The sequence below is a fragment of the Babylonia areolata genome, chromosome 34 (genome assembly GCF_041734735.1).
Source record: "Babylonia areolata isolate BAREFJ2019XMU chromosome 34, ASM4173473v1, whole genome shotgun sequence".
Taxonomy (NCBI): Eukaryota; Metazoa; Mollusca; class Gastropoda; order Neogastropoda; family Buccinidae; genus Babylonia; species Babylonia areolata.
The window spans coordinates 21,855,788-21,881,550 of record NC_134909.1 but is presented as its reverse complement, the minus strand read 5'-3'; the positions used below and the strand labels follow the sequence as shown (position 1 = coordinate 21,881,550).

The following is a 25,763-nucleotide window of genomic DNA, read 5'->3' as shown; positions in this document are numbered from 1 at the left end:
AGAGGCATAGCCACTGCTGACTGCAGAGCTGTATGTGGATTTCCCCACACTGGTTCCTGTGCTGCTCTGAAACAGATTATCATGATCAGTACCATGATTCTCCTGACTGAGATTCTCTCTCTCTCTCTCTCTCTCTCTCTTGGCCCGTTGCTGCTGGTCGCATTTCTACGCTCTCTGAAAAAGTGGAAGATTTGTACAGTTTCTATGTGACGTTTGACAGTGATTTTCTGCAAGGAGTTGTCTGAAGGTACAGTAAGTTGAATGACATTCTTAAAATCGATCGAAATTTTGATTTGGCGATAATAGTTAAAACATTTTAATACATGATCAAGAAGGACTTGAATATCAATTGTGTTCACAATTTTTAACTAGAAATTGAGAGGTGTTCAGCACGTGAACTTGTGGCTCGGTCCGTTCTCTGCCTTGTCCCTCTGCCTCATGGCAACTGCACGTGAACAGAACTCGGCGGAATGATGCTGCGTGTGTAACTACGTCAGGAATGGCACTGTCAACACAAGCACGTGTGTGTGTGTATGTGTGTGAAATGAAGATTCTTCTTCTTTTTTTTTCTTTTTCTTTAATCCCGTCAACAATGACCAACCAGGAAGTTGTGAGTATTCATCCACAGGCACATGACGTTAATAAATCTTCCAGTGGTAAAACATAGTAAACACCTGAGACGTCATACAATAACGCCTGATCAAGAGTTGATAACGCGGCGAAATGTTCTGTTGTATCAGTATACCGCCAAATCAGAAAGTACTGTGACACTTCAAGTAACTGATTACGGCCATGATGATGAAATGATATTATTCCATGCGTTACAGTGGGTCACATGGCCTCCTCCTGAACTCTCCAAAACCACCATTCGTATTTTCTGGAAAACCACAAAGAGAGTTATCATCACTCTGTACTTTAAGTCAGCACAAAACTGTTCTCTGTCTTGGGAGAGACTGCTACAACTAGGACATTGAGGAGTGTGAAAGACTAAAACATTTAGTTTTATCATTTATGAAAGATATGAATATAATAATAATAATAATAATGGGTACTTATATAGCACACTATCCAGAAATCTGCTCTAGGTGCTTTACAAAAAACGCTTTTGTTAACATAAAACATTATATCTATGTTACATACACACACCAAAATGTGACACCACACACACACACACACACACACACACACACACACACACACACACACACACACACACACACACACACACACACACACACACACACACACACACACACACACACACACTGCATACATACATTTTAACATACATGTGTATCTAACAGTTACCCTAACACATATGCACACATAGGCAGGCACAAACTTACATAAACGCACGCACACACAATACACATTCATATACATGCATGTAGTTATGTACACATACATATGTATACACACCTAGTCAAGCACACCTAACGAAAAGGAAGTGGACCTGCCACAATTGAACTTATTGCTGAGGGAAAAGGTGAGTTTTGAGACGAGATTTAAAAGATGCGAGGGAATCAGAATAACGGAGGTTATCAGGGAGCTTGTTCCACGTCTTTGGCGATTGAAAAGAAAACGATCTGTGTCCATAGGTCTTACTCCTGACGTGAGGTATCCTGAGAAGTCGAGTATCAGAGGAAGAACGGAGCTGGCGAGACGGGGTATAGATATGGATGAGTTCAGAAAGATACTTGGGGCCAGATCCGTTGACTGCAGAAAAGGTCAGAGTGGATAGCTTATAGTCTATTCGATCAGAAACAGGCAACCAGTGGAGAGACTGAAGGAGAGGAGAAACATGGTCAAATTTAGAAGCTCTGCAAATGAGTCTGGCAGCGTTATTCTGAATTCGTTGGAGTCTGTCTAACAGATATTTGGGAAGGCCGGCCAAAAGAGAGTTGCAGTAATCCAATCTTGAGAGAACCAGAGAGCATACAAGTGTCTTGGTTGCATCGGTTGAGAGATAGTGGCGGATAGAGCTGATTCTACGCAGTTCCAAATAGGCAACTTTACAGATATTCGAAATGTGCTGTTGGAAGGAAAGAGACTGGTCCAGGATTACACCAAGACTGCGAACAGAGGGAGAAAGTGAAACAGGTGTGCTACAGAACAGAGTCAGGAAAGGAAGGATGTTGACGAAACTTCTTTGGACAGGTTATCATAAATTCAGTCTTATCATCATTTAATTGCAGCTTGTTGAGAGTCATCCAGTCCTTTAGGCCAGCAATGCACTCCTGTGTTTGAGTCACTAGTGCATCAAATTCAGCTATGGAAGCCAACTGATAAAGTTGTGTGTCATCAGCAAAGCTCTCATGCGACATCGCATGATGACTGATGACATCCGACACAGGAGCCGCATACAGCACGAAAAGAACAGGACCTAGGACGGACCCTTGTGGGACACCATATTTCAAGGCAGATACTCTAGAGTATCTACCATTTACACACACTTTCTGTGTACGATCTGACAGGTAAAACGTGATCCATGCTAGTGCAGTGTCACGAATACCAAAGGAAGTATTAAGTCTGTTCAAGAGGATAGAGTGGTCGATAGTGTCAAAAGCTGTTGACAAATCTAAGAGAGCGAGAACAGATATCTTATCCTCATCAAATACCGAAAGCAAATCATTCACTACTCTAAGAAAGGCTGTTTCGCAACTATGACCACGTCTATAAGCTGACTGGTGGGAATTAAGTAAACCATTCTGTTCCAGATGAGCTAAGAGCTGAGACAATATGATCTTTTCTAGCAGTTTTGATAGAAATGACAGATTAGAGACAGGTCGATAATTTTTCAAACAATTTTGATCCAAAGATGGTTTCTTGATGAGTGGACGTACAACAGCAGATTTGAAGCTTTCAGGGAAACAACCAGACAGTAAGGAAGAATTGATGACATGAGTAATATGTGGCAGTAGAACATCAATACATTCAACCAACAAAGAAGACGGGACAGGGTCAAGCTCACAGGATTTCGGACAAGCGCTCAGACACACTTTCTTCACAAAATCTTCAGTAACCGGGTGGAAACAATGTAAAACAGGACCACTGTACACACGTTCTTGAACGGGTGAAGAAGGAGACACAACAGAGTCAAGCTTCTCACGAATGCATGATATTTTGCCGGTGAAGAAGTCAGAAAACTTTTGAGGGAGTTCCTGCACCGAAAATGTTGTAGGGAGAGGAGTGTTTTTCATTTTACCTAGTAGATTGTTCGTAGCGTTGAACAGCTGTTTGGCTATGGTGCATGCTAGGATTTTAGAAGAGTAGAACTTTGAATATGCAGACACTGACAACATCACTCCTTCATGAGCCTCTTAATTCCATCAAGCCCCTTGGTTCCCTGACTTGGGGTACGCCCTCACTGCATTTCTACTCTGAACCAACCACCGCGTCACAATCGGATGCTGTATCACATTCCAGTGAACAGTCACCTATTCAATATGCCGATGAAGCGTCAGAGCATTATCAGCTACAGGTACACCAGTTGTGACCCCCACCAGTCATTGCCCCTCAATGCTGACTTGTGTGTATACCCCGGCACAAGTTGTGCTGAACCCACCTACCCCTTCCTCATCAGGAGCGCCTCCATCCCCATCACGATAAAGGAGACATCACTGAAGGCAACTCTTTCAGGAACAACAACAACAAAACTAAAATAAAATAAAATAAAAAATCGTCGACGCACTCTTTGCGTCAGTCAAAAATAAAGAGAGATTCACTGTTTCGAATTAACTCTTATAAAAACAAATTCTAGGAACTGCATGAAACTGTGGACTGTCTAACTTCCTCACAGCAAGATATCACAGAGTCGCTAGTTAATCGAAGATACCAAAACAGCAACATAAAATGAAATCAGAACGTTTTTTTTTAAACGAAAACGAAAACTAGTTCGATGTCTTCAAGAATCGACGATACTGACTCAGTTAAGAGCATCTATGGATTCACTGGCCAAAGACAACCAGTCCCTAAGATGTCAGTTGGGAAATATCCGCTCATAGTTCAAGCACATGATATGAAAACCACGAGCAGCAGAAAAGAAACGAGAAAAACTCCAGCTGCGATGGCAGCCACTTCTGGATGCAGTTATCTGGCTTCCTCAACATCTGACCTTCGAAGTCTGGCCTGTCAGTGGTGATGTCACCCCCGAGCAGTAATGAGATGCTGGAGATGGAGTCTCATAAACGGGAGTGTGACAATAATTATGTCTGTGGAAAACAGTGGCGCTTCCATTCTGACATCCAAGTCCCCAAACAACGATGGCCAGTCCGACAATTCTGGTGCGACCCCCCTCAAGTCAAGTGACTCCAGATCAGCGTCTTTCGACCTGGTGCCCCCCGCTGTTCATGGACGACACCAAAGAGAACTATGAAATTCTGACATGAAACGTTCATTACAGTATATAACAAAAACACTCCGTTTAAAACTAAAATACTCCTAAGCCTCCCTGGTTAACTGATGAAAATCTGAAAGCTATACAAGTAAGGGATAATCTTCTAAAAATGAAACAGTCTGAGAATTGTAAGAAACAAAGAGACTATAATGCTTCAGGCATCAAAAAAGAAGTACTTCCAGAATCTGTTATCCACCAGATCGAACAACAACTCAAAAACAACTTGGAAAGCCATAAACACTCTCACAAGAAAAAAAGACTGAGGAAATCAAGTAGTCTTGATACTGATAACTAAAGTTACTATTTTTTTCCAGTGTTTTTAATTAACAGTTAAAAAATGACAGATTTCAGTGTAATGATCTCACATCACTGAAAAACGTTTATCATTTAAAAGAATATTATATACGACTTTGCCATTCCTCCAGTGTCAATATTCGAAGTTTTTCTCATACGTTTGAAACAAATAGGCACACCAGGTCTTGATGGTATCGATGCAAAAACTATATCCAGTGCTCTCATCATTGCTGATTCTTTATCATATCTATGTAATCTTTATATTGATAAAAAATATATATTTTCCTGGTTTTCTTAAACAAGCAAAAATAATTTGATTGCATAAATCTGGAGACAAAACTGATCCTTTGAATTACAGGCCCATTTCAATTGTTTCAGTTCTTTCAAAGCCTTTAGAAAAAAAACACATTTATAAGCATCTCATGTCTCACGTTTCAAAATACAATTTGCTCCATCCTAATCAGTCTGGGTTTTGAAAAAAAATCACTCCTGCCATACAGCGCTGACTAATCTTGTTGATGAATGGCTTACAAATATTAACGCCAACAAATTCACGGCAGTACTGTTTGTTGATTTTGCAAAATCCTTTGATGCCATTGACCACAAACTATTACTTAGAAAACTGACACTATAGAATTTCTGAACATTCTCTTTCTCTCATTAGATCCTTTCCTACTAATCGCGAACATACTGTTTCTCTAACAAACACACAATCTGTATTTCAGACACATATATATGGTGTCCCCCAAGGATCAGTGCTTGATCCTCTTCTTTTTTTATGACATATTAATGATTTACCCCTATCTATAATGAAAGGTTTATCATATAGAACATTTTTGTAAGCGAGTCTCCCAAAAAGTGTTTACGCTCTCTAAAGTTAAACATTTTTCTTGATCTCAATTCACGAAAACTTTTTTTTTTTTTTTTTTTAAACACGCACATATTCAATCATCTGTTGATTATGCTTCTGTTCTGTTTGACCTTTGTAATGCCAATACTTTTGAACCTTTGATCAGAATTTACAAGCGAGCTCTTGAAATTGTGCTTCTTAAATCTACTACACATCTGAAGACTATATTACTCTGAGTATTCTTCCCCTAACGCACAGGTTGCAATATAACAAACGAATCATGATGTACCGAATATTTAATAGATACGCTCCTCCTTCACTAATTGCACGATTTCCCTTGAATCAGTCCAGATATACAAAAACATTGTTATGTAAAAAAAAAAAAAATAAATAAAAATAAAAATGTCAATAATAGATAAGAACAGATCTATGTAAAACTAGTCTGGCATACACTTTGAACATCCTTGGGGAAAAAAAAAAGATAAACAGTATCATCTCTTCTAAATCACCCTTCCAAAATTTCCTTTTCAAGGAACTTAATAAATCATCAGGGAACGCGTCCGCTAGCCGACGGATGTATTTGTTTCTAAATAATTATTAGCAGTATATTTATACATTGTTTTATTCGGATGGTGTGTGCTCTTTTGTTAATATCTCAATTTCTGATTATGTTGGTAACGTGTGATGATTCATTTATCTCCATGTATTCCTGGAAATTTCCTCTTCTCCTTTTCCCTTTTTTTTCCCATGGTAAAATAAAAAAAAAAAAAAAATTCCGTTTCGATTCGTTTCATCTTGTGTGTGTGTGTGTTACTCGCTTCCGTTTCGTAAACATAATTATGCGCGATGTCGCGTCTCTCTAATATCTCCACCGTTGGAAAATAAAGATTCATTCATTCATTCTGTCTTCCTCTCTCTTTATATGTTTCTGTTAATAAAGTTAATAAACTTTTCATCCTTTTGTTTTAACAGTGACATGCGTTCATTGCGCCAAATACTTTTGATACACACATGTGCGCACTTTGGCGAGGACCGAAACGAGAAAAAAGCACACGCTTCGCTTGAACTATACGCACATGCACGCACACAAACATACTTCGTGTCTGATGTCACAACGTCATGCGCATACATATGCACGAGCACAAACACACACACACACACACACACACACACACACACACAGGGACACACACACACACACGCACGCACGCACGCACGCACGCACGCACGCACGCACACACACACACACACACACACACACACACACACACACACACACACATTCAATGTGGTAAACAGATCACACGAAACCACATTTTATTTCACTGTCAGGGGAATGACGGGTTGCTGACACAGCCATGTTTTGTTGTTTTTTTTATTCATGTGTGGTTTTTATTTTTTATTATTTTTTTTTATTTATTTTTTTAAGAAATAAACATAAAAGACAAACTGTCCAACAATGATGCGACTTATATATGTGTAATTTTATTTTTGCCGTTGTTTTTGCTGTTAATCACTGTTACACATTTTTTTGTGTATTCTTGATCCCACTATCCTAGTTTATTCTTTCTCTGTATATCACTCTATAATCCACTCTCCTCGCCCCTACCCCCACCTCCCGCACAAACACACACACACACACACACACACACACACACACACACACACACATGACATGTATAATATCACTTAAGTGAAAAGACGTTAAATTAACTCATTCAGTACGGCCAGTCCTCTCTTCTCCTCTACACAGACCCCTCGGATGTCCAGTGGGTGTCTGAATGACCCAACATTTAGCTTCCGTCGTCAGAATTGTGGTATTCTTTGTCAACATTCACCTCTTCAGTATAAAAGCCTTCCGCTTGCAATATTTTGATGATGGTAATTGGGGTGAAACGCTGTTAACGTCGTCTCTTTCGCCGTTCGTATGGAGAGAGTTAAAGAAAGAAAGAAAGAAAGAAAGAACACACACACACACACACACACACACACACACACACACACACACACACACACACACCTACCCCCTGTCTGAAGTCACAACGGTATCTGTTCAGAGCGGAGTAAGCCTTGCTGACAGTACAGGACACAGTGATGGTCCATCTGGTGCTGGTGGTCACACTGCACGACACCTCGCTGGACATCGGGGAATCTTTAAAAAAAATAAATAAATAAACGATAATAATAATAATACTAATAATAACAACAATAATAATAATAATAAAAGAAAGAAAAGAAAAAGAAGAAAAAGTCAGTTTCGTACGGTGAATGTGTTGGTGCACATGGTTGTGTGTGTGTGTGTGTGTGGGGGGGGGGGGGGGGGGGGAGGGGGTGGGGGGGGGGTATGTCTGTGTGTGCGTGTGCTTTCGTGTGTGTGTGTGTGTGTGTGTGTGTGTGTGAGAGAGAGTGAGAGAGAGAGAGAGTGTGCATGCGTGTGTGTATGTGCGTACGTGCGAGCGTCCGTGCGTGCGTGCTGAATGTGTGTGTGTGTGTGTGTGGTGGTGGAGAGGGTTGTGTTTTTATGATGAATAATTTCCCTATCGTATCTATCTACCTTTCTATGTAAGCCTGACTATCCATCTATCCATCTGTCCATCTATAGTATAAAGTGCATTCTTTGCGCCCAGTTCTGCTAAGCACATTTTACCATGATGATGGGGGTGGGCGTTTTACTTGGTTCTTTTCTCTTTGCGGGAGCCCATTCTTTACTTTGTTTCATCACATTGCACTGGCTGGGATCGAGAATGAAAGGGCTATTGAAACAAGGCACTGCGTCATGGAATGACGTCATACTCTCCTGTGTTTGTCCATGTGGGTCTACATGTGTACTGCTTTGTAGCGCAACACAATAAAAGATAGCAAATTGAATTATTAGTTCTTTTTTGTCGGATTAGGGGTGGTCGTTCGCGACATATTTGACTCCAATGCACGTAAATGGGCTGAGCGTTTACTAAATACTGGGCGTTTTCAATGTAGTTTACAATAAACTAATTTATGTAATCATCCCCTTATTTGTCTTGCACTGATGATACAAAATAGTTAAAATGATGTCATACAATCCATGTACTCACACACAGTGTCCACAGGACAGGAGACATCAGAACCACCAACTGGACGACAGATGACGTCATAACCACTGTAAGTATCACTGCTACCTGGTCGTCCAGCACTGAACACAAAGGTGGCTGTGGAAGACGTGGAGTCCCGTGTGGCTGTGAGGATGCCAGTGTTCCTGTTAGCACATGGCTGGTTGGGGCTGTTACATCTCGCCAGTACAGTGACCTGTCCACTGATCTCAAGTGCCCATTGTATCTGCTGGTTCTGGGCGATGTTTTCACACCGTGTCTGTTGTCCTGACTGGTTCTCTGTCAGCTCTATGGCGTCATGGTCTCACTGCAGCCAGCAAGTCGTAGACCTAAAGCATGTTCAATACACCAAATCAATATCAGGTACAATGTGTGGGGATAAAACAAACTAGATACAAAAGCTTTTCACACACACACACACACACACACACACACAGAGTTCAACTTGCATCATTGTTTGTTTCACTGTCAGAAGTTACGTGCCTTCGTGCCCAGGTATTTCAAAGAGGATAACTGTTCTGCAGATTTTTATTTTTTTTATTTTTTTTAAAGTTATTTTTGAAGAGGTTCAAGGTCAATCTTTCACAGGCATCAGTTCATAGTCCAATTTCTACATTCCTCTAATGTACTTCAGAATTGTGTTAATGGTTTCTGATTATTATTATCATTGCTGATTTTTTTCTTTTTTTTTTTTTTTCTTTTTTTAAAGAAGAAATCAGATGGGTTCTCAAGTTTAGCAAATATTTTTGCTTTTTTTGTTTTTCTTCCGTCATCATTTTTCTCCTTTCTTTGTGTCAGCGTTTGCCTTTTTTTCTTTTTTCTTTTCATTTCCTTTTTTCTTCATTTTCTTATGAAATAGCTTCTTCCCAATGACATTATCCAGCGTTTTGAAGGTGATGCAACACAACAGAATAAAAAAAACACCATAAAACACACACACAATGACACCGCCAATTACAGTGTCTGGAAGAGAAAACTAGGTTCCGGTTCTCGTCTGTCTCTCTCTCTGTCGAGGCACTATAATTATGCAAGAACAATATGTATGTGTATGTTTGATGAGACCACCTGGTCACTCGTTTTTAACAAAAAAAAAAAAAAAAAAAAAAAAAAAAACATATATATATATATATATATATATTATTCCTTCCAGATTTCTAAGGTGTAGCTCTGTCTAGAATATAAGTTCAAGATTCTTCACATTTGCCGTATTTAAATTTGGAGATAGCAAGCCTTGCAACCAATAAGACAATGTTTACTTGTTTTCTTTCTGAATTTGATAATATATCAGTTTTAGTTGTACCAAATAATGCTATCTTCTCGTTCTTTGGGATCCAAGTGTTATACTTAGTAAGTATAAATTGTTTTACGTTTGTCCAGAAAGTGGTGAGCTTGGGACATGCATAGAATGCATGTTCAATGTAGTCGGTTTCTTGGCATCAATGGTATTTGTTAGTATCTGTTAGTAATATGCTATGTATGAATTTGAAATGTAATAACCTCAGTCAAGTTTCCTGCGTGCATTCATAGGCTAAGCTGAAATAATCTTGAGTACTGATCTCTAATCATTTCTCTTTAGAGAGTTTTTCTCTCTAAAAGGGCAAATATTTTCCTGATTTGTTTATTAGACAGGGCGGTTACGTTTCCCTCTTCATGTCTTCCTTCAGATTATCATGTGCTAGCTGAAGTTTCCACGCGCGTGGTAGTGCATTTATGATTGCGTTGTACTCAAATAGTAGGTTTTGGCTTGGGACCTATTATTTCTGAAACTACTTTATGAAGAACAAGGTATTTCCTTTGTATTTTATATGTTTATTGTTCCAAAGAGGTTCCGTTTTTATGTTGTTTGTCAGTCTATTCTTGTTAAAAGACGCTACTGTTTTAGCCCATCCCACCAGAAGACTGACTGTACCTTTTCTACGTGTTTTGTTTCTTTTGGAGCGACATTACAGTCAAAAGCACAGTGTGCGTTCTCAAAAGGTGCAATATTTTGTCTTGCAAGGATGCTCCATTTTGCTTTTTCTTCTTTGAGGAGTTTTACTGCCCATTTTACCTGGTATATTTGTTGTTGGTGTTCAACATTTATCATATTTACGCCTCCGTGTGCTTTGTCGAGACTCAGAACTCCCCCTTTCACTTTCTCAAATGCTCTTTTATTGTTATATATTTTTTTTCTTCCACAGGATTCTATACAACAGATTATTTATATTGTTTGTTGTCTTTCCTGGGATCGATGCTACTTGTAGCAGAAGAGTGAATTGTAGTGACAGGAGGAGTGTTTTTGCAAGTATAACCTTGCCAAAGAGTGATGGGTTCCTATGTTCCCATCTTTTAATAGTTCTTATTACTGTATGTATTATAGCTTTCCAGTTCTCTTCAATTTCCGAAATTTCTGTCTGCTGAAAAATATATGCCCAGATTTTTTTTCATCAGATTTCATGGTATGCTATTATAGGTTCCAACTTATTTTTTCCTTAAGCCCAACCATATTCCTTCTGATTTAAAAAAAAAGTTTTAGTCCTGAAAAGCTTTCAAATTCGCCGATAGTATTTTTGGCTATCTGTATATCTTTTTTCATTTCTAACTGTTAGCGTAGTGTCATCTGCAAACTGCTTTATTTTGCAAATATTGGTTGGACCGTTGTCGTTGAAGCTTTGATGTGAGAGTTTGATTCCTTCAATTTCTTTATTGTTTCGAAATCAGATGGCAAAGATTTCTACAGCAATAACAAAAAGGAGGGGGACTGAGTGGAAATCCTTGTCTTATTCCTCTTTCAATCAGTTGGGAACCAGTCGGATAGCCAGCCACCATTGTGTATACAACTTTCCGACTTTCTCATTGCAGTTGCAATTAGATTTGCGAATTTTTTACCAAAATTTAGAATGCCAAGTACTTGTTTTATACAATTCTTTGAGATCGTGTCGAAGGCTTTTGAGAAGTCTAATGCGATCAGTGCACCTGGCTGGTCAGTTTTATCTAAAAGTTTGTGAGATCATCTGTCACAACCCATAAGGGGTTGCCCATGAACCCCCCGCACCTTCCCAGACTAACTAACACCCCGACAACACAAAACACAGAAACATAGATAAATCAGCTCAATTCTTTACTGTTGTACATTTTGACTACCCTGGTCCAGACACACAAATTGAAACACTTAACTACAGCAACACTTTAGTTACATCATAGCAGCTTGATTAAGGCGCAGTCAGTCCCAATAACAGCAGCACGGATCTACGCAAAAGAAAAACAAAATGTCAGTTCACTTGAACCAAAATCACGTTCGTCTGTTGAAGGACAGCATCTTGAACTGGCTTCAGTCGTACGCCCGCAGAAACGGAGGGGGTGGAAGCGGGAGGAGGGACTGTGGGTGAGGACGTTGGAAATATGAGGTGGGGGGAAGGAGTGGAAGTGAGGGGATTTGGAAAGGACAGGGTTGAAGGGGAATGACTGTAGAGGCGAACCCTGGAGTTCCGTCGGGGGTAGCAGACAGGGGGAACCCACAGGAAAAGTCAAGGGAACAAATCTGTCACCAGGCAGGAATCAGGCTCGCCACTGGCCCAGGAGAGAACACAAAACATAGATCCACACAGAGGCAGAGGGGGTCACACCAGAACCGAACCCCACGACTGGCCAAGAGGGCACCCAACAGCTCACTTGCTGGCTCGGCGACCCTTCTCCTTCCAAAGCTCGCCAAGCAAAACTCTTCCTTCACAACGACGTTAACTCTGAACTCACCTCAAGAGTTCAGAGCGAGAAGGACTAAAGACATGTCACACACATCACGACAGATTCACGTGCTTCAGTTCGGAACAGAAATGAACATACAAGAGAACGATAGAGCAAAAGGGGGAGAGAGGAGGGAGAGAAAGGTAGAGGGAAAGGAGAGGAGGGGAAGGGAGAGAGAGGAGAGGGGAAAGGGAGACGAACACACGAACACACGCACAAATGAATGCTACGAGCTGTGACATCATCAAAGAACCTCAAATGAAAAGCAGTGCTTCTACCCTTTATAAATCCTATCTGATCTTCGTTGATTATTGCTTCAGGTGCAGAGTCTTTATTTAGAACATTGAGTGCACGGGTGAGTTCCTCCACAGTAATTTCTTTGTCGCAGTCTTCTTTTTGCTCTTGTGTCAGGACTGGAGAATCCTGGTCAGATAGGAAATGCTCCCGCATGTCTCCCCCCGGTTAACGATTTGTCTTCTTTGTATAGATTATCAAAATATTCTTTTATTTCTCAGGTATCTTTCCCGGACTGTCTGTTGTCGTTTCATCTATTTGAAGGCAAGATATTGTGTTTGATATTGCCTTTATTTTTTCTCACTGGAGAAAATATCTGGTGTTTTTCTCACCATGTTCTATCCATTGACTCTGGATCTGACCTGTGCTCCTCGAGCTTCTCTCAGTTCCTGTATTTCTATGTCTTTCTTCATTTTGTGTATTTTTGTTTGGATTTCTTTATTGTTTGGGTCTTGTGACTATTGGTGTTCTGCTTCGTTTAGCGTAGAGTGTGTGTGGTGTGTGTGTGTGTGTGTGTGTGTGTGTGTGTGTGTGTGTGTGTGTGTGTGTGATGAACAATTTTCATACTGGTTGCAAATGAACAACAAATGAAACATTTAGGTAGTAAACTACTATCCCAAGTTTACTACGTTTTCAAAATGAACATGCCCAAATTACTACATTTTCCTGACAGATGTGTGTGTGTGTGTGTGTGTGTGTGTGTGTGTGTGTGTGTGTGTGTGTGTGAGCGCGCGCGCGCGTGTGTGTGTATACGGGGGGTGGGGGTGTGGGGGGGGGGGCAGTGTCGGTGTGGGAGGGTTGGTATGTGTGTTCGTTCTTTAATTTAGCGTCTTTTCACTATCAGTGATATAGACGATTAATTTTTTTTTTTTAATTTAAAAAAGAGAAAAAAAGAAGGTTGGAGGGTTTGGGGAGGGGTGGGGGGCGGATGGAGGAGAATAGGAGGAGGTGAGGGGGGGGGGGGAACAGAAAAGATAGAAAACTACCAAAAAATGCATAACTAACATGCAGTTAAATTTAACAGTAATAATTCAAAAAAGGATAATAATAATCAGAAACCATTAATGCAATTCTGAAGTACATTAGAGAATGTAGAAATAGGGCTATGAAATAATCCCTGTGAAAGTTCGACCATAAGAACCTCGTCGGAAATAACTTTCCAAAAATCATCTGCAGAATAGTTATTCTCTTTGAATACTTAGGCAAAAAGGTAGTGTAACTGCTGACAGTGAAACAAACAATGATGCAAGCTGAACTGTTTACCACGGATGCATGTAACATTATTACTATACTTTGTCTTCAGCGCATCAAGTTTTATACGGAAGAAATTAGAGGTTATTAATCTTGTATTGCAAGCTGATGGATTCGTTATCTTTTCTTAATAATATTCTCGGGGAATAATGTCCTTTTATGTTTTGAAAACTTTTCCTTCCATCATTTATGAAATCGACCCCATGCTGGATTTTCTAACAATGTGTATGCCTCTTTTACGGAAAGACGGACATGTATTTTTGTCGATTTTTTCTGAATCTTGTGCTCCTCTTTTAGCTGCTTTATCAGCAGTTTCATTGCCATGAATGCCCACAAGAGAAGGCAACCAACAAAACATGACCTCAATCCATTTAATCCTCAAACAATGTACCAAATGATTTGCCTCAATAACTAAGTCAGGTCTTGTTTCAAGTCTAAATAATTCTAGAGCATAAAGTACTGATTTGGAATCAACAATGCTATTTTCGAGAAAACTATTTGATGGCTCACTAAGAAGGTCAGAGCTTGTATAATAGCAATTAGCTCAGCCGTGAATATGGAAAGATGTTTTCCAATAAAGTAAGATTTTTCAAACTTTAAAAGCAGGGATATAGAAAGACGCACCAGCATTTTTGTCATGAACATATCTATCTGTAAATATATGGAGTGATTCTGATATATTTCTGCTATATGAATTCTGTCAGAACTTGTGATATTGATGTTTTCTTCCTTTTTTTTTCAGAATAAGTGATATCAAAATCTGCTTTCAACATGTTCCAAAAAGGAAGATGAGGTATGATGTGGTTTTTGCGGCTAACTCTTTCATGTTAACATCAGATTCTTTTAACAGATTCGAAACGTTAAGTTTCCAAACTGTTTCTTGTGATGAAATGGCTTTCGCTCTTTTAGAAATCAATGTCAGATCTTACTGTCAGTTCATCAGCAAATTAATTTTTTTTGTCATTGATGTGTATCTCACAGCGTATTTTGTTGTTGCTAAATCACGATGTTCATTTAAGGGCAAGAATTCCGGCTGTTTTGTAGTTTCCTGGTTGGATTCCTGAGAGGGCAATCGAGGGCAATTTGATAGCCTTAGAGTCCTGCACTTTTTGTAATAGCTATTTAAGTGCACTGAAAATATTTCTTGTGCATAAGCTATCTTAGATCTTACAAGGCCATGGAAAGATGAATCAATGTTTTTGTATCTATTCCCCAGGGTAAGCGGCTTATAATGCTCGTAAAATTGATACTTTTCCTTGCCTTTGTTAAGATGTAACCAACGTGAATGTTCCATGTCAGCTTTGAAGTAAGATAAACACCTAAAATCTTTACCACCTGTTTATAATCAATGCCGTCACCAAGTAATTTTAAAATGGGTATGCTAGATGGTTACCACCTGAATTAAACAACATCATACATGGGTTTTTTTTTTGACAAACCTAGACCATTTTCAAACATGTAGTTTCCAAGGTTATCAACATTGATTGATACAAACGACGCATGTAATTCTGTGCTCTTTGTGGGTTGACTTTTTCAGATTGACACCCATCCACATACATATATCATCAGCATACTGTACTAAACACTACACGATTTGACAATGCCTTTGGGAGATCCTGAATAAGAATATTAAAGAGAATAGGGGCTATGACTGACCCCTGTGGAATTTCATGTCAAGTTTATGTGGCAAAAAATAATGGGTGTTCCCACCCTTATTTGAATAATTTTATTGGATAAAAAGCTGTTTATATACCCATATAGATTACCAGATATTCCCAATGATTTCAGTTTGTATGACAGACGTTTGTGCCAAACCTGATCGTAGGCTTTTTTTTTTTTTTACGTCAAAAAACGTTGCTAGGACACCTTTTCTGCGGGCAAACACGTTTTATTTTTAGTTTCAATCTTTACTAGGTGTTCGACCGTTGATCTTCCTTTTCTAAAGCCAGCCTGGTTCACTGGAATGATATTGCATTTTGCACAGTAAGTTAGTATTCTCAACAGGACTATATTTTCCATTAATTTTACCTGACATGCGAGGTCAGGCCTGTAGCTATTTTTTTAAATTACGTTTAGCTTTTCCTGCTTTAAAACTGGTACAACTAGTGCTGTTTTCCATATTTGTGGTTCAGTTCCAGATATCCAACATTTCTTATATATTTTGTGTAGGAAAACGACTGTTTCGGAATGTGTTTTAGCATCTCATTAGATAGTGCATCGATGCCAATTGAACTTTTTTTTTTATTGCTAAAGGAAGCTATAGCGGTTTGTAACTCATCATGTGTAATAGGAGAATTAAACCACAAGCATTCTGCGGAATGGGATCACTGTATAAAGCACCATTTTCTTCTCTGTCTCTATGTGTTTTACACGCAGGTGATAAGCCTTCGTATTTGCTATTTTTCGCAAACATTTCAACAAAGATTTCTGCCTTTCCTGATCTAATAGAAAGTTGTTTTGTGAGTCATTTGATATTGGCAATCTGGTAACTTTATTCCATTTTTCATTTCTTTCATTTTTGCCCAAACTTTATTAAAGTGTTTATGATCTGAAATTTCTTGTGAACAAAATGATGACCAATGATCTTTTTTAGCTAGGCTACTGTCATATTATTTTGAGTGTTTGCTTTCTTCATTTCTTTGTGGTTTGGGGGGCTTAGTGTCCGCGAGGTAGTTCTTAAATGTTACTTTGTTTAATTAACTGCCTTTTCACATGTATCAATCCACCAGATATTGCCTGAACGGTCACCTGACTTCACAGCCTTTACTTTTGGGATCAACACAGCTGCTGATAACACCGCTTCTGTAAATTTGAATACATTACATCTACACTCTCATTCTCAAGTTTTTTTCAAAATCGTGAAAGGTAGAAATGTTTTGGAAATTTTATTCATTTATTTATTTTTTAAGACTTCTTGCTATAGCGCATTTCCTTGAAACTCTATGCACTTTACAATTGCACTAAAAACATTCACACAACATCCCCACACAAACATATGCATATAATTTGAAACATAGGTAAGAGAGAACAATTAAAAGAGGTCATATCAGTTGATTTAATCAGGAAATGCAACAGTATATATATATATTTAAAAAAAGAAGAAGATAAGAGAAGATCAAAGCGAAATAATGGTAAACAACAAAAAAGTAGACAATTGAAACTGAAAGAACACAAGCACGTATGCGCATACATATATACGTAGGTACATACATACATACAATACACACAACGTGCGCGCGCGCGCACACACACACACACACACACCACACACACACACACACACACATACACACGCGCGCGCGCGCGCGCGTACGTACGCACGCACGCATGCACCAACAAACACAAGCCGCATACCCAGACACACTACTCACGCACTCACTCAATGACACACACACACACATAGACGCACCTACAGGTGCGAACGCAGATCACAATCAAATAATGCAAACTACTACGACATTACATAAAAAAAAGGTCCTGCTAAGCATTTCCCTGAAGAACACCCCACATAACACACAGATCAAACTAGAAAGATGAAGCCAATGTTTGTATTGTAAAAAACACTCACACCTCCACCCCGCCCACATACACTAGCACACACACACACGCACACACGCGCGCCGCGCGCGCGCACACACACACACACACAACATCAATAACAACAAAAGCACTACAGATGAACAACTGAGTAAGCAAACTGCAACATTAACTTCATAAAACAGTTCGTGTTAAGAATCTCTCACATACATATTTATACATAGAAAACACACACACACACACACACACACACACACACACACACACACACACACACACACACACACAGACAGACACACACACAGCACACACACACACACACACACACGTATTAACTCACCCACCCGCACACACGCAACACACAGACACAAGCCTCGCGCGTGTGGGCGTGCAAACACCCGCTACCACCTCTCCCCCTCCTCCCCACCTCCCCTACAGACACACCACAACCACACAGCTCCATTTCATTTCATGCACATTGAATGACTGTCTGAACATGTGCTTCAGGGCAGTTTTTAAACTGAGGGGGTTTCAGAGTGACGAGTTGTGAGTGGAAGCTGGTTCCAACAGTTGTCGCTAACTGAGAAAAAGATCGCTTGCCAGTCTTTGTTTGATTCGAGGAACAGTGAGGTTCTATTCTCTGAAGAAAAGCGGAGCTGTCTGGCAGGGGTATAGACATGAAGGAGATCAGAAAGATAGACAGGAAAGTAGGGATCAGTGAGAGAGTTGAAGCAAAGAGTGAAAGTTTTTATGTTGTATTCTTGCAGAGATTGGGAGCCAGTGAAGTTGTTGAAGGAGTGGCTGTATGTGATCGTGTTTTCTGACTCTGAAGATCAGTCGTGCTGCTGAATTTTGAACCTTTGAAGTTTGTCTAGGAGGTACTGGGAATGGCAAGGAGTAAGGAGTTACAGTAATCAATTTAGACAGAACGAGAGAACAGATGAGAGTTTTGATTGCATCAGAAGTGAGAAGATGGTGAATGCAACTGATTTTCCTGAGTTCATGGTAAGCAGAGCGACAAATGTTGGACACATGTTTTCATGGACAGAGTGTCCAGAAAAAGTTACCCCTAGGTTTCTTGCAGCAGATGAGAACTGAATGTTAGTGTTACCAACAGACATAGAGGAGGGAGCGGAGTCAGGTAATGGTTTGTTCTGTGAGTGAATCAGGAGGACTTCAGTCTTGTCATCATTTTGCATTTGCATTTGCATTTTTATAGTTATATTTTGGAATTATGTCGACGTTATTATCAGGCTGGTTATCATCACCAGCTATAGTAATGATGATAGGTACATGGTCACTTCCCAATGTGTCTTGATGTGTTTCCCAGGTACATGATGGGGATATTAGTGTCAGGTCAATTGCTGTTGGTCTGTGTTTAGAGACGTCAGGGAATTCTAGTAACACTACCATCATTTTTAAGATAAAAGGGACTGTCAGTGATATTTTCTATAACCGATTGCTTGTAACAATTTACAGTCCTTTTCTCAGAATGGAGCGGGAGCATTGAAATCACCAAGCTATTACCCATTTACCAGGCTGTTGTTCTTGTAATGTTCTAAGCCACTCAGTATTTCGACTGTTTGGACCTTTCGGAAGATAAACGGAAAGTACGCTCAGAACTAGCTTGTTGCTAAATTTTACTGTAGCTGCACAAGAGTGTATGTCAAAGCTTGCAATAGATTTTGAAACAGGAGACTCACGTGGATTATACTGTAATTCCCTAAGTATATAAAAGCAGTACTTGTCTTCTTGCCCACGTTTCCAGTTTCATCTACTGGTGGAAATAATAATTTGGAAGTTTGGGAAGCTTACATGCACTGATATTAAGTGACTGCAAAATTAAAACGTCACACTTACTTGATGCTAGAAATTGTTTCAAATAGGCCAGGTTAAATAGAATAGATCGGCAGTTCCACTGGAGTAGCCAAATTTGTAATCGCGTTTGCTTTTTCATTCCTAACGATCTTTCCTATCAAACAGGAATATAATGCTCTTTATAGTATAAATGTGTGTGTGTGTGTGTGTGTGTGTGTGTGTGTCTGTGTGTGTGTGTGTGTGTGGTGTGTGTGTGTGTGTGTGTGTGTGCATGTATGTGATAGGATTGTGTGTGTGTGTGGTAGATAGAGAGAGAGACAGAGAGACAGAGAGAGAGAGAGAGAGAGAGAGAGAGAGAGAGAGAGAGAGAGAGAGAGAGAGAAACTAGACGATTACAATTCTAGACATACCTGTATTAATTACTATCAGTCATAACATTACATCCAATTCGCCATGCATTATTCGTTTTATTATTCATCATCTTTCACATTGTTTCAGACACACTGGAAGACCCTTTTTCATTCCTTAAATCTACGCAATTAAGTGTTGGTGAAAGCAAAGAGTTGTCAGGACTTATTTATGACAAAAAGAGGATTAGAAGACCAACATGAACAACATACCCCGTCCCGCACCTGACTGCGACCACAGCTGGCCTGCAAACACTCCAATGGAGGTGCTGACACGCCTCATCGATCTTCATAGTGCATCTGCCCACCGTACGGATGCGCAACCCGACCACTACCATGAAAGCCTCACCCGAGAAAGGTTCCCACCCTGTCCATTCCGCAGCTGGAACTAGCCGCAGGAGTGGGCTTACTTTGAGCAGAGATTGTCAGACTATAACAAGCCACTCGTCTCACGGCTAGCAACGTCGTCTTCCAGCTTCTTGAGTGCTGCGACGAGACCTCAGAAAGATCTCACACGCACGTTCGGCCGCACTGGCCTCCAGCAATGAGCAAGCGGTCCTCAGTAACATTAAGTCCCCTGGCTGTCCGCCAAGAAACGACATGGTCACTCGCGTACAACTACAACAGATGCGCAGGACCGGGACGAACCCGTCAGGGCCTTCGCTGCCCGTCTTCGAGGCCAGGCCAGGTCTCTGCAATTTCAAGGTGGAATGCCCCTCAGAGACCTGCCATACCATGATTGATTACATCGACGTCATAGTCCGTGATTATCTCATACGTGGGTAGGAGGACGAGAAGATCCACCTTGATATCCTGGTGATTCCAAAACAGGACATGACCCCTGGAAGAAGCGTGTTGAAGCAAAAGAAAGTGGGAAAACACTCAGCCAGCCAGCTCTTGAGCCACAGCACCACCTCAACCACTGCTGCCTTCAGCTCATACAGGCGCCAGATCGGTACCGCCTGGCCAACAAATCCAGTGAGCCCTGATACACCTGGCCCCCTACCCCCTGTGGTCACTGCCGGAAGACACATCCACGGACGTCGTGTTCAGGAACGCATGAGGATATGCCCCACCTACAACCACAAGAGCGCAAAGTGTGGCATCCTGCACCACAATGAGAGTGTCTGCCGCCGACAACGCCGTCCCCAACGACAGGCTAAAGCCAACGCAGCTGACAGGGAAGACCATGCAATTGCAATATTCAACAGCCTATGCCCTGTGGTCGACCTCCCTGGTGAATCCTCTACCCACGCAATAACTCTTAACCACTGTATGTACAATGAACTCTGCGATGCCTGGGTAAAAGGCTCTTCCAACCCCCCACCCCTTCGTTTTACCTTCTCAAGCCAGACACCCGGTTTTGTATGGACAGACCAGCTGAATAGACTCTTGAGGAATCCAAATCACTCATCATCGATGAGATCCAAAGAGGTGTGGAGATCTTTGACAACGCCAAGCCAACCTGCCTGGCCACTGACTGGAGCAAAGACGGCATTGGCTTCTGGCTGTTCCAAAAACATTGCACATGCTCTTCCTCCCGCCCCTTCTGCTGCAAGTCTGGCTGGAAGATCACCCTGGTTGGGAGCCGCTTCACGTCAGCAGCAGAATCTCGCTACGCACCAGTGGAAGGCAAACCACTGGCAGTTGCCGATGGGTTGGACAAAGCATGCCACTTCACCCTTGGCTGCACCAACCTCATTGTTGCAGCTGACCACAAACCTCTCTTGAAAGTATTTGGTGACCGCTGCCTGGACGACATCCCGAACCCTCGATTGCACAACCTAAAACAAACAAAAAAAACGACTGTTTTACTTCAGCATTGTTCATGTACCAGGCACTCGCCATGCAGCAGCTGACGCTGTCTCACGCCACCCTGTCAGACAACCCACACCACTGGACCTCCCAGACGATGTTGCCGCCATGACCCATCCAACTGAGCCGCTCACCCACCCATATCTACCGCATTCTTTCCTAGCAACCATCCGCTCTACCGGAGATGACAACACTACAACATGCTCTCACAACGACTACATTTCACTGGTTTCTGAGATCGTCCAATCTGTCACATGGGACATGATCCGCATTGCTACTGCCAGTGACCCAAGCATGACCAAACTCATGGACGCAATTGAGGACGGCTTCCCAGAGGACCGTTCCAAAGTCCCCTCAGAGCTGCGGCAGTACTACCAGTTTCGTGATGGACCCACCAGCTTCGATGGAGTTATCCTGTACCGTGACAGGGTTGTCATTCCTACCTCCCTCCGCATGTAGGTTCTCCAGGCGTTACACTCAGCGCATCAAGGTGTGACACAAATGTGTTCCAGAGCAGAGACATCCTTCTTTTTGGCCCGGCATGACCCCAGCCATCATTGAGATGCGGGAACGCTGACAGCCTGCAACCGAATGGCACCTTCACAGCCAAGTGCACCCCCCACGTCTCCAATGACTACTGCCTACCCATTCCAAAGCCTGGTTGTTTCCAGTACCGCGGCCACCACTACCTCGTGGCTGTGGACAGATACAGTAACTGGCCTATCATGGAGGAAGCTTCAAATGGCGCAGCGGGACTTATCACCGCCCTACGCCACATCTTTGTGACGAATGGCATCAGCGATGAGCTGACATCTGATGGAGGACCAGAGTTTACCTCTCGTCAAACGGTCACCTTCCTCCACAACTGGGGAGTGCACCACAAAATCGCTTCGTTGCATTTCCCCATGGCAACTGCCGCGCTGAAGTTGGTGTCAAGACAGTGAACGCCTCATTACAGACAACACTGACGCCAATGGCTCCCTCGACACTGACAGTTTCCAGCGCGCAATGCTACAGTACAAAAATACCCCTGACCGGGACACACACTTGTCCCCAGCCATGTGCATCTTTGGCCGCCCAATACGAGACTTTATTCCCATCCATCCCGGCAAGTACCAGCCACACTCCACTTGGCGTGAGACTCTGGCTTCTCATGAAGAAGCCATGCGTAACCATCAAATGCGTGATGCCGAACGGTTGTCAGAACACACACGCCCACTTCCATGACTGTCGGAGACTGTGTCCGAATCCAGAACCAAGTTGGAGGTAATCATACCAAATAGGACAAAACTGGTGTCATCGTAGAAGTACGCCAGTTTGATCAGTACGTGGTGAGAGTGGATGGCTCAGGACGAGTCATGCTGTGCAACATAAAATTCCTCTGGAAGTACCAACTGGTTGTTCCCCGCACACTACTCATGGCCTCTGGACCACCTGCATTTCTGATGCCAACACCAACGATGAGACAGCCTTCTCAACCCAGTTCAACAGCTCCTCCTGCAGCTACACCACTGACGCCTCAGGCCTACCCAACGTGCCCACTTCCCAACGCCAAGACCACCAAGACCGGGAACTTGTATCCACCACTACCCCCAAGACCACCTCGACCGGGAACTTGTATCCACCACCTACGCCCAAGAAGACCACCTCAACCGGGAACTTGTATCCACTACCTATCCCCAAGACCACATCGATTGGGAACTTGTATCTACCGCCAACCCCCAAGACCACCTCGATTGGGAACTTGTATCCACCGCCTACCCCCAAGACCACCTCGATTGGGAACTTGTATCCACCGCCTACCCCCAAGACCACCTCGACCAGGAACTTGTATCCACCGCCTACCCCCAAGACCACCTCGATCGGGAACTTGTATCAACCGCCTACCCCCAAGACCATCTCGGCCGGGAACTTGTATCCACAGCCAACCCCCAAGACCACCTCGATTGGGAACTTGTATCCACTGCCAACCCCCAAGACCACCTCGATCGGGAACTTATATCCACCACCTACCCTCAAGACCACCTCGACCGGGAACTTGTATCCACCACCAACCCCCAGAGCCACGCCAATTTCCCCCACCTTCACCACCTCATCTCCCTGAGGGCATGCCACCAATGGTCGTACCCCGAGAGCCTTCCAAGACCACACAACGCCCCTGGCCTCGAAGAGTGGCCCTTGCCTGATGCAGCTGATCCTCCACCCGGCAATCGCCACGTCCGTCGCTCCGACAGACTGGCAAAGACTGGCACAAAAGCCTGACGCACAACTGACACATTGCTCCTTGATTGTCACATCGCCAATGTCAACTAACTTTCTCATATACTTACTGTTCCATTTCCTTTAACCATTCCCCTCATTACACTACGTGTTATCAGTCTTCCTCGCTTCCCTCCAAAGACGTGGGGACGGCATGGAGGATTACATCTTAAGATATACTTATATCACTATCCTTCATCACATTACATCTAGATAATCACTATCATTCATAACATTACATCCAATTCGCCATGCATTATTCGTTTCGTTATCCATCTTTTTTTTCCATTATTTCAGACACACTGAAGACCCTTTTTGTCATTGCTTAAATCTACACAAATAAAGTGTTGGTGCAAGCAGACAGTTGTCAGACTTATTTAGAAAGAGCAAGAGAAATACAGAAACAGAAAGGAAGCGTTTATTACTCACTCTCAGTGCAGTCGATGAAAATTACAGTGAACAGCATTCCCAGCATTGTGCATGAAATCATGTTCTGGAAACCAATCAATAAATATACAATCATATCAATCTCTCGCCCAATCAATAAATATACAATCATATCAATCTCTCGCTTGTTAAAGAAACACAGAAGCAAACGATGACAATTATCTAAATGTCCATTCAGCAATAAACCCCTTCGAACACGGAGGCATTACAAACAATCATGAGCACAATTCAAGAAACTGGCACACACATATCTCACCACCATCTCACGTCTCCATCTCATCGCACATAACCATGCATTTACCTGCAAGCAAAGCATGCATGTACTCGTAAGCACAACATTCACATACCCAAGAGCAAATCATGCACGTACACTCTTGCAAAACATGCACGTACTCGCAAGCAAAACATGCACGTAAGCTCATACAACGCACTCACAATTTCCTTCCCTCCCTCTATCTTCACCCCCACTCCCCCTCGCCCCCCAACACACACACACACGCGCGCGCGCGCGTGCGCGCACACACACACACACACACACACACACACACACAAAAGGACAACGGACCATCTTAACAGAAAAAGCAATAAGACACTCAAAGAATGAGTAAACAGACAGACAATTAAATATCAAGATTAGAATCACATTCCCTTCAATTCACTGCGAGAGAGTAGCAGAGAGGAGAAAGAGAGAGAGGAGGGAGGAAGAGAGAGAGGAGGGAGGGAGAGAGAGGGGGGGCAGAGGTAGGGAGGGAGAGAGAGGGGGAGGAGAGAGGGGGGAGAGAGAGGTGGGGGGAGAAAGAGCGTGGGGGGGGGGGGGGATAGAGAGAGAGAGGGAGAAAGAAAGAAAGACTGAGAGAGAGATTGAGAGATCATTTATTCACTCAAGGCCATAGCCCCATATGAATGAAGGGCGATAATACAGTATGCAGATGTCACCATACTATCAGTAAACATTCACCATTTTCACAATTAGTTGAAGAAATTATGATAATACCGTTTCTCTTAACTTAAAAGCTCTGTGTAAATACAATGCGAGATTACGTATGACACCATCATCATATGATGATATCAATAAACATAATTTAAACAAACATGGACGTTCATAAATTTTCTTTGGAATAAATCTTACGCGAAATCCATGCAACACAGGACACATCAAAACAAAATACACTTCATCTTCATTTGACAGCTTGCACAAAGGACACGATTTCTCTGTGTGACCAACAATCTTATAACGATATCTGTGCATATGAATTTCAGAAATGCCAAATCTAAATCTTGTTAATTAAACTCGTAGATTTCTTTCCATGTTAAACAAAAGATAATTCTTTACTAAATGTGAAGAAGTATGAGATCTGTAGAGACAGAATCTATCACTTGACTGAATATGATTTTCCCAGTTTTGCCATCTACAGTCTATCAAACGCTGACGAAAAAGTTTCAGAAACATATTTTCATTACCTACTCCTTGATATTCCCAAACATATCCAAAGCCCAGTTCACAGAGACAAGTTCGTATATTTGACGCCCAGTTGTTTTTACCTCTAGAATCTAAATCATACAACATATTATAGGATTTACGTGGC

The 25,763-nt window shown here is 41.9% G+C and overlaps 2 protein-coding genes across 4 annotated transcripts in view; one reads left to right on the top strand and one right to left on the bottom strand.

The window, feature by feature from the left end:
- LOC143277326 (uncharacterized) overlaps positions 1-25,763 on the top strand; it is a 329,350-nt gene that overhangs the window by 188,489 nt on the left and 115,098 nt on the right. The gene's annotated exons all lie outside the window — the stretch shown is intronic.
- The window catches only part of LOC143277328 (synaptogenesis protein syg-2-like), a 63,431-nt gene that overhangs the window by 31,481 nt on the left and 6,187 nt on the right, over positions 1-25,763 (bottom strand). The window contains exons 2-5 of the mRNA XM_076582114.1: positions 24,160-24,223; positions 8,612-8,955; positions 7,565-7,692; positions 1-66 (exon numbers count right to left, since the gene is read on the bottom strand). The exon at positions 1-66 is cut by the window's left edge and continues 109 nt beyond it. Of these exons, the coding sequence (XP_076438229.1) occupies positions 1-66; positions 7,565-7,684 (186 nt within the window). The 5' untranslated portion in view covers positions 7,685-7,692; positions 8,612-8,955; positions 24,160-24,223. The remainder of the gene's footprint in view (positions 67-7,564; positions 7,693-8,611; positions 8,956-24,159; positions 24,224-25,763) is intronic.